Consider the following 18,468-nt stretch of genomic DNA (forward strand, 5'->3'; position numbering starts at 1 on the left):
TACAGCATTCAGCAATGCTGTTTACTGCATCTGTGTATTGCTAGTAAACCATCAGCAACACACAGGCCAGAAGCTATTCCATAAATCATAAGGAATATCTGGAAGAAACGGCGTCCAATATACCGTACTATGCTATGCTTCAATGCACAGTTTGCTTGAAAATATCATGATGTTATGTTTCCTCTTCTGGATACACATTAGGATTTATTCACCCGGATTTTGAACCTCTGTACTTCAGAGAATTTCCTGACTGATAGTACATATACAAGGTGGCAACATATACCACTGAACAGACCTACAGTGCCATACATCTCCAATAGATTCCAGTTCTAAAAAAAATGTATAACGGGCATTATATAATTTTTTGCTGCATCTCTCTGTATAGAATAGCTTAGTTGGTAAGATTATTCAAATACAGCAAAAAAATAAAAAATTTATAGACTCACTTTTGGCATAAAACGGGTAAATGGGGCCCTATGGACACATTCGAGATTTGTGCACCTGCAAAATGTAAGTCTACAAATGGTGATATAAAGAGGGCCTCTGCCTCCTCTCTATAAATATATTTCAACGTATCATCAATATTTCTGAGATGCCTTTGACCAAACCAAAACACAAATCTACCTTTTAAACCAGTTAGTTGATTTAATTTGGTACTTTGGGTTATTACCTTGTTGCATCACCCAGCAACTCTTCAACCTAAGACCATAGACTGCGGCCCTCCATTCTCCAATAAAATGTTGTGATACACCTTAGAATTCATTGTTCCCTCAATGACAGCAAGGTGTACAGGCCATCATGTAAGGGCTCATGCACACGACCGTATGTATTTTGCGGTCCACAAAAAATGGATCCGCAAAAAAAAGTCCCCTCCCCCATGTGTGACACACCCGCAGCGGTCCCAGCACCCGCAGCGCGGTGGTGGTGGTGCAGACTCAGGATGGAAACATGAGTGCCCTCTGATCCCACATTTACCGGTATGTTCCAGAGCGAAAGTCAAACTCGCAGCGGGAAGCAGAGGGCACTTCCGGAAACTGGAGCGAACGCACGCTGTGCGGGTGTGCGCTCCAGTTGCCGGAAGTGCCCTGTGCTTCCCGCTCCGAGTTTGACTTTCGCTCTGGTATATACGGTAAATGCGGGATCAGAGGGTACTCATGTTTCCATCCTGAGTCTGCACCACCACCGCCGCGCTGCGGGTGCTGGGCGCAAAGGGCCGGGCGCGCTGCGGATGTTAGGAGGCTGGGACAGCCCCCTGCTGCAGATGGTGGGATGCAGGGGCTAGTCGCCTCTGCAGGTTGTCTGTGATAGGGACTAGCCGGCCGCAGCAAGTGCTGGGTGGTAGGGACCGGCCGGCCCTAAGATGCGATGTTATGGAGGAAAGTTGATCGGAGCACAGGAGCAGGCAGACGAGGGGTGGAGCAGACTTCCCTGTCACACATGCCTGCTTTGCCTCTCAGTCTTCACATGTGCCTGCTCCTGACTATGTGCACTGTGAATGCTGTGAGAGCTGTTCCCTGACAGAAAGTCATCCCTAATGACCCCGCTCCTAATAAAAGTGACCCCACTCCTAATAAAAGTGACCCCACTCCTAATAAAAGTGACCCCACTCCTAATAAAAGTGACCCCACTCCTAATAAAAGTGACCCCACTCCTAATAAAAGTGACCCCACTCCTAATAAAAGTGACCCACTCCTAATAAAAGTGACCCCACTCCTAATAAAAGTGACCCCACTCCTAATGATATAATAATTTTAACACACCTTTTTGTTCAAAAGATTTTTTCCTATTTTCACCCTCTAAAACCTAGGTGCGTCATATGGGCCTATGCGTCTTATAGGGCAAAAAATATGGGTATGTTCGTGTGCATGAGCCCTAACATTTAAAAACTGTGATGCTCCCTCCATCAGGATCCACAGTTATGCCTTATTCACACGTCAGTGTTTGGTGAGGATTGGAGCCTCCACAGACAAAAGGTATAAGGGAAAGATCTGCACCTGTTCTGTGTTTAGAGCCGCACCTGGTTTTGGCTCAAAATCACTCATGGAAATAACTGACCGAACACTGACTATGTGAATAAGGCATTAGGCCTCATGCACACGACCGTAGCAGGTCCATTCCTGTATTGTGGCCCGCAATATACAGGCAGCGGCCGTGTGCACACCAAATCATGAATGGGTCCGCAATGCAGAATATAAGGTGCGGAATGGAGGTACCTCCGCTAATGTACCGTACCAATGCAGATTGCTGACCCCATTCAAGAGAATGCGTCTGCAGACAGAAGACACACGGTCAGTGCTCGTGCATTGCGGACTACAATTTGCGGTTCGCAGCATGGTTAAGGCCGGCATGATGCCTTAGGATGAGGTTTTGGTGTTGGTGTGCAGTGTTCTTTTTTTCTCCAAACATAGTTATGGCATTTATGCTAGAAAGGTTCCACTTTTGTCTCATCTGTTCATAAAACATATTCCTAGAATCATTGTGGAACATCCAGGTGGTCTCAGGCAAACTTAAGACTGGCAGCAAAGTTTTTTATTTTGGACAGAATGGGGTCCTGTCATGAACATCATTCTTGGCCAGTGTTTTTTTTAATAGTGGACACCTGAACAATATTTTTGCAGTTTGTACAGTCTTCTGTAGATCTTTTGCTGTTACCTTTGAGTTCTTTCTCACTTTTTTTTTCTGGATTGTCTGTTGTGCTTTTAAAGTGTAATTAACAGGACCTTTACGCCTAGGAGAGTAGCAACAGTCCTGAATTTTCTCCAGTTATTTAGCAAATCTTTTGTAGTCTATCCAGCTTCATGCGTCTCTATAATACTGAAGTTGTTCTGTCTTCATACACGTTCACACAGTGTACAGTCTCACATTCAGCATAACCCATTCCTGTCTTCCAAATAAGAGGACTGTTCTTTGTAGTCTAACTTGTTTATTGGTCAACAGGTCGTACATATGTGATTGATTATATTTGATTGATTGGTAAAACAGGATTGTTTGGTAAAACTACAAGGATACAAATAACATGTATAAGTATTAAGCATAGCATAGCATGTACTATAACATTACATTAACACTGAAGCACATGGTAAAATGGCTGCCTGTACATAAGATTGCATGTCTAGCTAACTCCCTGAGTAACAATTACAACTAGATGAACAGCTCTGCAACACACAATATCCCTGAAACAAATGTAGATCTCTCACCAGATATGCTTTTACAAGGATGGTGGAGTTTGAGAAGGAGACATGCATAGGACAGCTTTGCTGATGTGTCCTGGAGACTGGAGATTTCTCTTTTCCAGGATGCTTTGCCCTCCCACAATGCAGTAGTATTGTAACAGGAAAATCAAAGTGTAATACAACTTAACACCGCTAGATTGTGCTATTACCACAAAGTTGAGCATAAAGGGATCTTTAGTCATTAACACAGAGGTTCACTTACTTTTTATCCCTTTACTGTGGATATTAACTCAAAGTGCTCAATAAAAGACATGAATAATACAACTGTTTGTGTGCTGTTAGTTAGATTATGTTTGTCTACAAGGGTACAAGTGGCTGCAAATTTGCAGCATTATACAGTACCAGCAAAGTGGATTAGTTTTTAAGAAAACTCATCAACACGGTGCATAAAAAATCCTCATTTTAAATTGACCTGTGGTGTGGATTTGAAATATGCAGTATATTCCACAGCAAAAAATGCTATACCTGCATTTTTTGCTAAGGATTTTGTCAGTTTTTCCCACAGACCCAGAGGAAAAATACGCATCAGACGTTTGTACTGTATTTTCTGTCATGTGTAGACATACCCTAATTGTCACATAGACAGCAAGCAGGCCACATTTTAGGTCATTCCAAAGGGTTCACTTACCTTTTTTGCAACTGCAAGTGTTCTGTATTAAATTAATGGTGTAGGGACACTTTAATTAAGGAGCATATGTCACCCAAAAATGCAATGCAATCTGAAAGCACCATGTTGTAGAGCAGGAGACTGCAGCCCTGTGAAGGGCTATCAGTACAGGAGGGAGTTGTTATCACTGACAGCCAGCTATTTCTGTATGCACACTTATACACACAGTGCTGTCAATCACTGATAACCCCTCCCTCCTGTACCGATAGCTGTTCACAGGATCTTTTCCCATAAAAATATATATTAATCTGCTCAGCTCCTCTGGCTCTATAACATGCTGCCTGCAGATTATTTCACATTTTCAACCTGTGACCACGCCCCTTTAAAAATAAAAATGTAGTAGATATCACTTGCAGTCATACGTAACACCACAGATAACACAGTGATAACTTTCTGAGTACAGATAATGTAGTAGATGGGTGTGATCACCCAGAATTCGGAACATGCACAGTGTGACCTGAAGTCTGGGGCCAGGCTGCTACAGTGTGGGCCAAATTCTATATCCACCCTCCCATCACTACAGAACATACAGGGTAATAAGCGCCCCATACCTCTTACATCCAGTGACGTCTCCTTTGATGTAGATGTTCTCTTTCCTCATCTTCTCCCTTCAGACCAGACCACCAGTTTTCAGCCATTTCTCATTTCTGCAGTTTGACAAAAAAAAAATCTTAGTTTACAACTTTTTCATCATCCTCCCATCTTCTGGACAAATCATCCTACCACCCCCAATACTGTGCCGCTGTGCTCCCCAATACTATACTGCAGAAACAGATAAACCCCCTGAAAATACTAGTGCCACACAGATAATGTCCCCTTCAATAATTATTGGCACACACTGCCCTAAAATAACTGCGCCCAACAAATAGTGCCCCTGACAGTGTAAACATAACGTCCCCCAAAAATAATTGTGGTAAGCTGATACTGTGCCAAGGTGCTCCCAAAAGTCCCACCAATAGTAATAATTCTCTGCTAGAGCACACATGGTAGTAATAGTGCACCCGCTTTTACCATGGTGATGGATCATGTGATGACCAGAGTGACGTCACCACAGGTCCTGTTCAGCAAAGGAGACAGAAGGAGATGCCGGGTTTCGCTAGCAAGTGGACTAAGGTGAGTTATATACATTTTTTTTTTTTTTTTAACCCCTCCAGCACTATTTTACTATGCATTCTGTATTCAGAATGCTATTATTTTCCCTTAGAACCATGTTATAAGGGGAAATAATACAATCTACTCAACCCCGATCCCAAGCCCGAACTTCTGTGAAGAAGTTTGGGTTTGGATACCAAACATGCACGATTTTTCTCACGCGAGTGCAAAACGCATTACAATCTTTTGCACTCGCACGGAAAAATCGTGGGTGTTCCCGTAACGCACCCGCACCTTTTCCCACAACGCCCGTCTGAAAGAGGCCTAAGTGTTAGTAAAACACAAATTTAATACATGTCCCCCAGAGCCAGTGCCATCAGCCCCATGGCATTTGCCATCATCATCATACATGTCCCTCAGAGCCAGTGCCATCAGCCCCATGGCATTTGCCATCATCATCACACATCTCCCTCACAGCCAGTGCCATCAGCCCCATGGCATTTGCCATCATCAGACATGTCCCCAGAGCCAGTGCCATCAGATCAGCCCCATGGCCATCCTTTGCCCCCAGTTGAGCTAATGTCCCCATAGTGCCCCCCCATAATGTGCCAGTATAAAATACCCCTATATAGTGCCCCCAGTAAATGCCCCCATAGTGCTCCTCACTCCCCTTCCTCTTAGTGCCCCCCATAATGTACCAGTATAAATTGCCCCATATATGGTGCCCCCATAATTTGCAAGTATAAAATACCCCTTCTTGGTGCCCCAGTAGATGACCACATAGTACTCCTCTCCCCCCTTCCCCACAGTACCCACTATAATGTGTCCCAGTATAAAATCCCCCTATACAGAGCCCCCCATATAAAATACCCCTTCTTTGTGGCCTCAGTAGAAGCCCCCATAGTGTTCCTCTCCCCCCTTCCCCCATAGTGCCCCCCCATATAAAATACCTATTCTTTGTGGCCTCAATAGATGCCCCCATAGTGCGACCCAATAATGTGCCAGTAAAAAGTGCCCCCATAGTGCCACCCAATAATGTGCCAGTATAAAGTGCCCCCCAATAATGTGCCTGTAAGAAGTGCCCCCATAGATGCCCCCACAGTGCCCCCCAATAATGTGCCAATAAGTGCCCCCATAGATGCCCACCAATAATATCCCAGTAAGAAGTGCCCCCATAGATGCCCCCCAATAATGTGCCAGTAAGTGCCCCCCATAGATGCCCCCCAATCATATGCCAGTAAGAAGTGCCCCCATAGATGCCTCCCAATCATGTGCCAGTAAGAAGTGCCCCTATAGATGCCCCCCAATCATGTGCCAGTAACAAGTGCGACCCCCCCAATCATGTGCCAGTAAAAAGTGCCCCCATAGCGCTCCTCTCAGTATTGTACCATATAAAATAAATAAACACTTATACACTGAACAAAAATATAAACGCAACACTTTCGGTTTTGCTCCCATTTTGCATGAGCTGAACTCAAAGATCTGAAACATTTTCTACATACAAAAAAGACCCATTACTCTCAAATATTGTTCACAAATCTGTCTAAATCTGTGTTAGTGAGCACTTCTCCTTTGCCGAGATAATCCATCCCACCTCACAGGTGTGGCATATCAAGGTGCTGATTAGCATGAATATTGCACAGGTGTGCCTTACAGTGATGGCCAGTTCGCATTGTTCGCCCGCGAACATATGCGGGCTGCCATCTTTTTTCAGAAGTCCGGCGAGGCACAGGTAAGCCCTTACCTGTGCCTGTGCGCGAGCCGGTCTGAAAACAAGTGCGGTCAGCGGGAGCAGGCAGTTCCGAGAACAGCCACCGGGGGCCTTCATCGGGCTGTTCTTGGAACTGCCTGCTCCCAGTGACCGCATTTGTTTTCAGACCGGCTTGCGGCACAGGCACACCTCGCCGGACTTGTGAAAAAAAGATGGCAGCGAACTGGCCATCACTGGTGCCTTAGACTGCCCACAATAAAAGCCACTCTGAAATGTGCAGTTTGATCACACAGCACAATACCACAGATGTTGCAACGTTTGAGGGAGCGTGCAGTTGGTATGCTGACTGCAGGAATGTCTACCAGAGCTGTTGCCCGTGCAATGAATCTTCATTTCTCTACCATAAGCTGCCTCCATAGGCGTTTCAGAGAATTTGGCAGTACATCCAACCAGCCTCACAACCGAAGACCACGTGTAACCACACCAGCCCAGGACCACTACATCCAGCATGTTCACCTCCATGATCGTCTGAGACCAGCCACCCGGACAGCTGGAGCAGCAATCAGTTTCCATAACCAAAGAATTTCTGCACAAACTGTCAAAAACCATCTCAGGGAAGCTCATCTGCATGCTCGTCGTCCACATCAGGGTCTGGACCTAACTGCAGTTCGTCATCGTAACCGACTTGAGTGGGCAAATGCTCACATTCGATGGTGTCTGGCATGTTGGAGAGGCGTTCTGTTCACGGATGAGTCCCAGTTTTCACTGTTCAGGGCAGATGGCAGACAGCGTTTGTGGCGTTGTGTGGGTGAGCGGTTTGCTGACGTCAGGGTTGTTGATCGAGTGGCCCATGGTGGCGGTGGAGTTATGCTAATGGCAGGCATATGTTATGGACACTGAAAGGTGCATTTTATTGATGGCATTTTGAATGCACAGAGATACCGTGACGAGATCCTGAGGCCCATTGTTGTGCCATTCACCCACGACCATCACCTCATGTTGCAGTATGATAATGCACGGCCCATATTGCAAGGATCTGTACACAATTCCTGGAAGCTGAAAACATCCATGTCACCCATTGAGCTCGTTTGGGATGCTCTGGATCGGCGTATACGACAACATGTTCCAGTTCCTGCCAATATTCTGCAACTTCTCACAGCTATTGAAGATGAGTGGACAAACATTCCACAAGCAACAACCTGATCAACTCTATGCGACGGAGATGTGTTGCACTGTGTGAGGCAAATCCCCACCCCCCACCCCCCACCCCCGTAAGGCAAAACTGTGTACATTTCAGAGTGGCCTTTTATTGTGGACAGTCTAAGGCACACCTGTGCAATATTGATGCCGTCTAATCAGCACCTTGATATGCCACACCTGTGAGGTGGGATGGATTATCTCGGCAAAGGAGAAGTGCTCACTAACACAGATTTAGGCCTCATGCACACGACCGTTGTTCTGGTCCGCATCTGAGCCGCAGTTTTTGCGGCTCAGGTGCGGATCTATTCACTTCAATGGGGCCGCAAAAGATGCGGACAGCACTCCGTGTGCTGTCCGCATCCGTTGCTCCGTTACGTAGCCCCGCAAAAAAAATATAACATGTCCTATTCTTGTCCGTTTTGCGGACAAGAATAGGCATTTCTACAATGGGCCGCATGTTCCGTTCCGCAAATTGCGAAAGGCACACGGGCGGCTTCCGTGTTTTGCGGATCCGCAGTTTGCAGACTGCAAAAAACAGAACGATCGTGTGCATGAGGCTTTAGACAGATTTGTGGACAATATTTGAGAGTAATGGGTCTTTTGTGTATGTAGAAAATGTTTCAGATCTTTGAGTTCAGCTCATGCAAAATGGGAGCAAAACCGAAAGTGTTGCGTTTATATTTTTGTTCAGTGTACTTACCTCCATTAGGCTGGCAGCGATGCGATGCAGGCCTCTTCAGGCCTGTGTCCTGTGCTGTACGGCTCAGGCGGCACGATGACATCATCGCACCGCCTGCATCGGCCTCTGATAGGCTGCAGGCCTACTGCCTGAGGAACGGAGAAGGGAGACGCCTCTCCCTCCCCTGCCCCGCCGCAGCACATTCATCTGTATCGCTGTCCTGAGGACAGCAATACAGATGATTATGGAGATGAGCACTTCCACAATGCAAGCGCTCATCTCCCTGTGCCCTACCGCCGCCCCCCACTTGTCACAAGGGCCGCGCCTCACCTGCTGGCGCCCCTTGCAGTTTTGCGCCCGGGGCAACGCCCCCCCCCCCCATACGCTACGCCACTGGTGACAGGTCCTCTTTAATCTTGACGTAAAGCTTGCTGTGTAGATCTTATGGGTTGCTCCAGACAGACTGGCCTTAGACCCTACAGGGAAATCTCCTGGTGGGTCGATGACCAGGAGGCCGCTGAGCCCTCCTTACAGCTGCCAGTTGGGTACATAACGATCTGATGCTCTTAAGCATTAATTAATGCTAGTAGCATCAGGTACTTCCTCCTGAACTCCACTGTATCATCCTCAGAATGGTGATGTAGTTAAAGGGCTTCTGTCACCCCACTAAACTCTTTTTTTTTTTTTTTTTTTTTTTTGGGGTACTTATAATCCCTATACTGCGATATATCTATACATTATTGTTATTAATCATTTTCGTTCTGTAGGCAAAAAACGTACTTTTAAAATATGCTAATTACCTGTCTACCAGCGAGTAGGGCAGCTACTTGCTGGTAGCAGCCGCAAAAAACCGCCCCTCCTCCTGTTGATTGACAGGGCCAGCCGCGATCTCCTCTTCCGGCTGGCCCTGTCTGCATTTAAAAAATCGCGCGCTTGTCATGATTCGGCGCAGGCGCTCTGAGAGAAGGAGGCTCGCCTCCTCAGCACTCCCTCAGTGCGCCTGCGCCGATGACGTCACCGAAAGAGAAGACGTCATCGGAGTTCAGTGGGGTGACAGAAGCCCTTTAAATACTGTGGTGCAAGCGCCAGTATTTTGTGCTGCACTGTGCTATTTGGTTCTACTGGAGCGGTATTTTGTGCTGCACTTCCAGTATTGCAGGCCCTGCCTACTTGTGTTGTCCCTGCCTACTTGTGTTACCCCACCTTTTGTCAATTTGGACCAACCTACAACATTGGACCACTTTTAGTTTTTTGTTTTTTTTCCAGGACCCATGAGTTGCTATATAGTATCTGGGACTGCATAAGGCCCCTTTCACATGGGAAAGGTGCCGGATGCAGATTGGGGCCGGATGCGTTCAGGGTGCTTTCAGGGAAAATGGTGCGATTTTGACACTAAAACAAGTCAGTTTTCACTGCGATTGCGTTCCATGTTTGCGTTTTTTCCGTTTGCGTTATAAGGGAAAATAATAGCATTCTTAATACAGAATGCATAGTACAATAGGGCTGGAGAGGTTAAAAAATAATAATAATATAACTCACCTTAATCCACTTGATCGCGCAGCCCGGCTTCTCTTCTGTCTTCTTCTTTGCTGTGCACAGGAATAGGACCTTTGATGACGTCACTGCACTCATCACATGGTCCATCACAGGATCTTTTACCATGGTGATTGATCATGTGACGGACCATGTGATGAGCGCAGTGACGTCATCAAAGGTCCTTTTCCTGTGCACAGCAAAGAAAAAGACAGAACAGAAGCCGGGCTGCGCGATCAAGTGGATTAAGGTGAGTTATATTATTTATTTTTTAACCCCTCCAGCCCTGGTGTACTGTGCATTCTGTATTAAGAATGCTATTATTTTCCCTTATAACCATGTTATAAGGGAAAATAATAATGATTGGGTCCGCATCCCGATCGTCTCCTAACAACCGAGCGTGAAAATCACACCGCATCCGCACTTGCTTGCGGATGCTTGCGATTTTCACGCAGCCCCATTTACTTCTATGGGGCCTGCATTGCGTGAAAGACGCAGAATATAGAACATGCTGCGATTTTCACGCAACGCACAAGTGATGCGTGAAAATTACTGCTCGTGTGCACAGCCCCATAGAAATGAATGGGTCCGGATTCAGTGCGGGTGCAATGCATACACCTCACGCATTGCACCTGCGCGGAAAACTCGCCCGTGTGAAAGGGGCCTAACATTGAATTTGGTTTCTGTGCAGCTGTCATTGGTTGTGATCAGGTACTCTGAGCTACAAAAGTCCAATACATGGCAGATAAAATGCCTGTTTCCAGTACTTCTGCTTAGGCATGCACAGGGCACAGTTAACCCCGTCAGCATGACTAATATGGAATAGGTATTCCAGCCAATTCCTAAAGAGTTGGTAAAAGCTGTGAAACATAGGCATCCTGAACACTGTGCCCTTACAGACAGGCACAGCTGCTGCCTAGGGAAAACGAAAGCAGTGGATTATATTAAAATAACGTCTTGACTTCATTAAATGTACATTTGCTGGTTGTTATTTTAATTGGTGTGGTGCCATCCATTTTTATGAGTTTGGAACATCTTCTGCACCCCTTTGGCTCTATCCTGTACTGCAGGCTGCCAAATCTCACAGCTGTCGGTGTGGTTTGCCAGTCTTACTAACACACGGCAACACATTTCCTCTTCGTATTATGCAACACTAGGAGAAAAGTACGCCAAAGCAGATGTTCTTTGATAATTTGATAGACCTCCCTTACCTAGATGTGTTGTAAATAATTTTCTCTTTGATGGTGATTGAGAGAAATTTGTGTGCACAATATGAGCCCTAATCTAGATTGTCACAATTTAACTTCTGGCTGCCAATGCAAAAAGTATTGCCTATTACATGGCTGCTGCAGTAAGGGAAATTCACCGGTTCATGATAAGGTTTTAAGCCTGGGTTGTCCAAAACTTTGATCTCAGGATAGGTCATCAATATCAGATTGGCGGGGGTCAGACTCCCTGCCCTCTGATGGATACCAAATGCTATCAGCAGGGCCTTTTAGGAACAGTTAATTTAAAATATACTAATATCTTTGTTTGCTTTTTCTTTAGGGCTGATGAAGTGGGCATGATAATGACAAATCTTGAAAAAGCTCACCGGGTAAGTATTGTCCTAGCTTTATTGTTACCTGGGAGTCATGCAAGCTCTAAAAACTATATGCCAAGCTGTGCACCCTTGAACATACTTTTAAATAATGTACGAGCGGGAGTTGTATTCTGCACAGTTTTGTAATCTATATCGATAATCTCGATTACTCCTGTCTGATAATAGATATTAGCAGCCATAATGAAAGCAAAATCCCCACCGCTGCTGTCCCAGACGCATTAGCAAAATACAGGTTAAGCTACTGTCACCCGTCTTTTCCTTGGGTTTTTTGGCTTGTAAAAAATGGTATGAAATTCTGCTGTTTTTTATTAATTGGTGTTTTTTAGTCACACCATTTATTTTATTTTTTTTTACTAGACAATTCTTTTTTTTCTATAGAGAGGTCTATAGGAAAACATTTAAAAAACACACACACAGAGCATGCTGCGATTTTAAAAAAAAAATGGGAAGGGAACAAATATACTACGAATGTAACATCTGGCTGCAGCGTTTTTCTGGTTAAAAAAAAAAATTAGTGTGAACCTACTGCCTTTCTAACATTTTTTTTCTCTGTATGTCATGCATGTATGTCATTACAGCAGTCATTCTGTTTTCCAAATTCACAAAGTTGTCTATTGCCGTGGATATGCGCAAATCTGCACAGGAGCTAGAGACACAACACAGTAGTATTTATTTTTAAAAATAAAGACAATTCATTTTTCACTTTAGATACAATAACAGTAAATTGGCTGCAGAGATGAAGAAAATCATTAGGCTACGGCAATATGGGGCACATTTTCAGATCTTAATGTGTTTCCATAGCAGAATTACAGCTGCATATTTGTTGTGGACTTTCCATAGATTTCAACCTATTCATTTCAAATTGTGAAGTCTGCAGTGTAAATCCGCAGCGTATATCAAAATGCTGCAAATTTAAAAATTTGCTCTGCAGGTCAATTTATATATTTTTTCCCCCCACATGTCCCATGTTGATATACCTTTAAATGGGTTATCCCATGACTGTAAACTTTGTTTTGCTCACTTATCTGTTTATCTGAAGGGCTGTCTTTCCTTTCTGTGGGTGGGTAACAACTCACATAATACGAAACAAGCATCTACATCTCTCAGGATGCATTGCTATTAGCAGTTGTTAACCCCTTCCTCTCCAGCATAGAAAATAGTCCCTCACAAATGGAGAGATTCATATGGTTTGAAATGCCTCCACCATATCCTTCTCCACTGTCTAGAGAGATATATACGTAGATACCGTATATGTTTCTATGAATATACAAATATGAATGAATAAAAGGTACCTGAACCACTTTAGTGGCTTCACTGTGACATCACTACACCAGCATTGAGGGAAGCGTAAGAGCAGGTAAGCTACTGAGCATGTTAGTCCACCTCTGACTGCAGGAGAAGGGGGACCAGAAGGATAAGCAGCAAAGGGCACTATCGGACAGGAAAATGTATTGTACAGAAAAAAACAAGCAATATTTTTTTGCATGTACTTTATATTGCAATACGTTTAAACCAAGAATACTTGTGATCAGTGGTAAAGTTTTTCTCTGGTGGTCTAGTAGTAGAAGAGGGGGTCAGTATACCATCCCAGGTGGCCAGTTAGGAGGATGATACAACACAATGTGGTCCAGTGTCTTCTTAGAACTCCAGTTTATGAAGAGAATAGAATAAGATCCATGCTTGAATACATTAAAAGCACATCACATATGGATGACTTTGTGTGGCCTCATTTTACATTTTTACTATTGGAAAACGCCTGACTTGTGTTGATATTTGCCATCTATTTTCCCTGTCTTTTACAGAGAGCAGAAGCTGCTCAGAGGGAGGTTGAGAGTCTCAGGGAGCAATTATCATCGGCAAATAATTCCATTAGACTGACCTGTTGTTCTCCACAAGGATCTGCTGGTCTAAGTTCTTCTGTGAGTCTATTCTGGCAGCTCTTTAGTTGCAAGGGGATATGCTAAATATCTCACATGTACAGATATGCAGATTAGATGGATGGGCTGTATTGCTCGTAGCACTGTTTAGGGCTTCCTAAAGGAGTGTTCATTAGTTCAGGAGCCAAGAATATCCAGAAATGTCTAGAGGCACTTACTTTCACTCACCCAGGCAGCACAAACAGTGGGTTAGGAATGTCTTGACAACTGTCCATTACCAGCAGCCATGTTTTTGTATAGAGCATACTTTGTGCTAGGAATGCCCAAAATGTATGAAATCAATTCTCAACATTTAGACTGAAGAATACAGCTGGGGGAGAGATGATGGCACTGGGGGAGTAAAGCTGATGGCACAAGGGGGGACAGATGATGGCACAATGGGGGGAGAGCTGATGGCACAAGGGGGGAGAGCTGATGGCACAAGGGGGTTAATGATGATGGCACAAGGGGTGAGAGATGATGGCACTGGGGGAGTAAAGCTGATGGCACAAGGGGGCAGAGCTGATGGCACAAGGGGGCAGAGCTGATGGCACAAGGGGGCAGAGCTGATGGCACAAGGGGGCAGAGCTGATGGCACAAGGGGGCAGAGCTGATGGCACAAGGGGGCAGAGCTGATGGCATTGGGGGAGCAGAGCTGATGGCATTGGGGGAGCAGAGCTGATGGCATTGGGGGAGCAGAGCTGATGGCATTGGGGGAGCAGAGCTGATGGCATTGGGGGAGCAGAGCTGATGGCATTGGGGGAGCAGAGCTGATTGCTATGGGATGGGGATGAGCTGATGACACTGGGGTGGGGGAGAGCTGATGGCACTTGGTGGGAGAGAGCTGATGGCACTGGGGTGAAGGAGAGCTGATGGCACTTGGTGGGAGAGAGCTGATGGCACTTGGTGGGAGAGAGCTGATGGCACTGGGGTGAAGGAGAGCTGATGGCACTGGGGTGAAGGAGAGCTGATGGCAGTGGGGTGAAGGAGAGCTGATGGCAGTGGGGTGAAGGAGAGCTGATGGCAGTGGGGTGAAGGAGAGCTGATGGCAGTGGGGTGAAGGAGAGCTGATGGCACCGGGGTGGGGACAGCTAAAGGCACCAGGGTGGGGAGAGCTGATGACACTTGGTGGGAGAGAGCTGATGGCACTGGGGTGAAGGAGAGCTGATGGCACTGGGGTGAAGGAGAGCTGATGGCACTGGGGTGGGGACAGCTAAAGGCACTGGGGTGGGGAGAGCTGATGACACTTGGTGGGAGAGAGCTGATTGGCACTGGGGGATAGTGGAGAGCTGATGACACTGGGGGGAACAGAGCTGATGGCACTGGGGGGAACTGATGCACAGTGGGGAACGAAGGGTGTTGGGGACTAATGGCAGGGGGTCTGATGAGTTTTTATAAAGGAAAACAGTCTATTAATTATTTTTTTCTTATTAGATTACTCGATGAATCGTAAAAAATAATCGATAGAATACTCTATTACTAAAATAATCGTTTACTGCAGCCCTATTGCGCACTGTTATTGCACATACAAACCTAAAAGCACTCTCTGTGCAAACCTGTTAACCAATAGGAGGAGCGTTTTCCTGCTGAATCCTCTTTTGGTCCAAAAAACAACATAAAAAACTACACTTTAAACAGCAGCAAAAGCTGCATGTCTGTTTCCAGCATTATTCATTATTGTTTTTTTTATAGAGATATCAGACTAGGAACTTAATGTGATTCTGGAAAAAAAGCAACAACTAAAAGTGGACAAATTTGACAGAAGGGGGAACCAAAGAAGGCAGGGCCAGCAATACTATGTTGTGGCCCAATACCACCACAGCAGAGCCAAATACCTCGGTGCAACACAATAAATTGCCCCAGCAGCATCAAAATCCACAGTGCAGCACAAAATAATGCCCCAGCAGCACAAAATACCTCCTCAGAAGCGGCCCCTCTGTGGTGGCCAGTACCAGCTGCCACGTTTTGTCCTACTCCAGTTTCCTCAGGATGGCAATACAGTTGAATTCAGGGATCATGAGGCCACCTGTGGTCACGACCATGTACATATCTACTTGACGCCCCCAGCTTTAATTAACTCTGGGAGCAATAGATTCTTACTTACCTAGCTGCCGGCTGTGAGGAGAGTTCAGGTGGCCCTCCTGAACATTGGCCCTGTAGAGTCTATGGCCAGTCTGCCCCTGGGATATGGGTGGCTTTTTTTTACTGTGCCCAATTATGCCCACTAGGTTAACCTGATAATTAAGTTGCCTTTACAGAGTTGATTCCAAGAGTGCATACTGTGCCAAACTTCAAAGTGTTTGATTACCTTAAAAGGTTATTCGGTTATTCTCACTATATACATTTATGACATATGTACAGGATAACCACATACTCGGCTGTTTTGTAACTGCCATAGAAATGAAGAAAAGGAGCCACAAACATGGCACCTACCTCTCCATTCCCTGCCTAGATGCAATGGCTGGTGACTGCCTCACCTAATTTCTGGGTGGGACCCTCATCTATCTGAACTTTATGGATATAGAAGTGCAGAAGAGTCCAAGTTACTGCCACAATGTTCCACGGCTGCTTTACTGTGAAGCACATCCGCAAAATACTGCAGTGTTTCGGCATGCAGTCCTTTCTCAAGCTGTATAATTTGGACCTGCTGCAAGCGAGCCATTCAGACTCGTTCATTAATGTCTATAATGGGAATAACCCTTTAGTGATACAAGAAGACATTAGGTTGGCATGGTGGGGTTTTATGGTAAGCTCTGCTGACAGTATACTTTGCTAGTACAAGCAGCTATTACCTATGCCACAGTCTCTGTTGTTTTGCTCAGCAAGTGTCTTTGCTCCGAGAAAATAACATTACTCTTAATTTCCAGAGTAACTCAAGTAGGCATGTTCTTGTTTCTATTCCTCCAGGGAAGTTAAAGGGATTATACATCTACCTAATGGTATCTGAAGCGTATGTTAATTGTCTCTATTAGTCAAAGTATCATAACATGTATTTTTTGTGTTATTTTTCTTTTCTTTTTTTTAGGACAAAAGTGGCTTCTCACTATGTTCTGGATCTCATTTAGAATCAGCTTTAGCTTCTAAAGACAGAGAAATTTTAAGGCTCCTTAAGGATATTCAGCATCTCCAGAACTCCATACAAGAATTGGAAGAATCTTCATCTAATCAAATAGCTGAACTAGAACAGCAACTTCTCGTCAAAACTGAGGCCATAGAGGTGCATTTCACATTCTAGGACATTAATCTACCACTAAACCCTACAGGTTAACCCCCTCATGACCAAGACAGTTTTGCCAGCGACATTTATTTATTTTATTTTTTTCTCTCCACATTCCCAGAGTTTAGCCTCATTCACACGTCAGTGTTTCACTGACGTGTGCTGTACATGTTCTCCACGGACAGCACACGTCCCCATTCATTTTAATGTGTGTATTCAGACATCAGTGTTTTGACACTGTCCATGGGTCAGTGTTTTTAGCACAGACGCATGCTCTATTTTGTTGGTGTTCACGGATCCATCACGTCCATTATAGTCTATGGGTCAGTGAAAACACGGATGCCATCCGTGTTTCACGGATCATTAGGAAGAGATGCTTTGAAAACTATTTTTCAGCTTTTCAGTGTGCGTGAAACACGGATGCAACACGGACAGCAAAAAATGGACACACAGACCCAACACGGATCCTTCACGGACAGCTTCACGGATGCATCACTGACCACCTTCTCACGGATTTGAGCACGGACACGAACGTGTGAATGAGGCTTTATAATTTTTTTCCCATCAACATAACCTTATGAGGGTTTATTTTTATGCACAATGAGTTGTATTTGTAATGGTATCATTTTAATGTACCAAATCCTCTCTTGAGACACTTTAAAAAAAAATTGCAGTGGAATTAAAAAAAAAAACACAATTCTGCCATTTTTTTTGAGTTTCATTTTTACAGCGTGAAAGTGACATGTTTCTGTACAATTATAGCAATACCAAACATACTGTTTGCTATGTCACACTAGTTGTAAAAAATAGTTTCCTTTGTGCCACTATATTAAGATGTCCATAACGTTCTTATTTTTCTATCAACAGAACTGTATGAGCTCTTTTTAATTGTACAATTTTCAGCTACATGCAACTTTTTGATCATTTTTTATTCCTTTTTTTGGGAGGCAATTCTGAGATTGTGTTTTTTTTTATTTTGAACATGTTTACATGTGGCAGTACCAATTTATTTCTTTTTTTTTTTTATGCATAATTTCTACATGCATAATTGCTACAGTATACTGCAATTCTTTATTGCTGTATATTGTGACACTACCATTATCCTATTACACGCTACCTTGGACAGGGTGCAATAAAAGTACTAAAATGACAGGTCTCAGCTGCCATGACAACCTGGCTGATCAGTGACAGAGGTCACCCTGTCTAAATACTTGTATGCTATGGTCACTATTGACCTCAGTATCAGGGGAGTTAAATAGCTGGGACTGGATCTATACCCTATCCTAGCCATTGCAGGTGTCTCCATATGGGGCAAGTTTATTGCTTTTCATTTTCTGACCATTTTCAAGATATACACAGTCATGAAGACATGTGGTGAGCTAGCTTGGTGGGTATACAAGCTGTGCGATAGGCTGTCTGCACACATATCCCTCGTTGCTGTCATGGTTAAAATGGGTGATTTTCATAGTTCCAAAATGGTATGATTATTGGCGTTCAGGCCAATGATGGCGGTATTTTTGAAACTACGCAGTTCATAAACTGCTCACGTGCTGCTGTGGTCAAAGTTTGTGGCGAGTGGACAAATGGGCACCATTGTGAACAAGTGATGTGGAGACT

General features: G+C 44.7%; 1 protein-coding gene across 4 annotated transcripts in view; it reads left to right on the plus strand.

Moving 5' to 3' along the window:
• The window catches only part of CUX2 (cut like homeobox 2), a 534,292-nt gene that overhangs the window by 443,982 nt on the left and 71,842 nt on the right, over positions 1-18,468 (plus strand). The window contains exons 9-11 of one of the 4 annotated variants that reach the window (XM_040416060.1): positions 11,664-11,712; positions 13,521-13,637; positions 16,660-16,851. In XM_040416060.1, the coding sequence (XP_040271994.1) occupies positions 11,664-11,712; positions 13,521-13,637; positions 16,660-16,851 (358 nt within the window). The remainder of the gene's footprint in view (positions 1-11,663; positions 11,713-13,520; positions 13,638-16,659; positions 16,852-18,468) is intronic. The other 3 variants (XM_040416062.1, XM_040416061.1, XM_040416063.1) reach the window with 3 other exon arrangements.

This window comes from Bufo bufo, chromosome 2 (assembly GCF_905171765.1).
Source record: "Bufo bufo chromosome 2, aBufBuf1.1, whole genome shotgun sequence".
In the NCBI taxonomy this organism is placed as follows: Eukaryota; Metazoa; Chordata; class Amphibia; order Anura; family Bufonidae; genus Bufo; species Bufo bufo.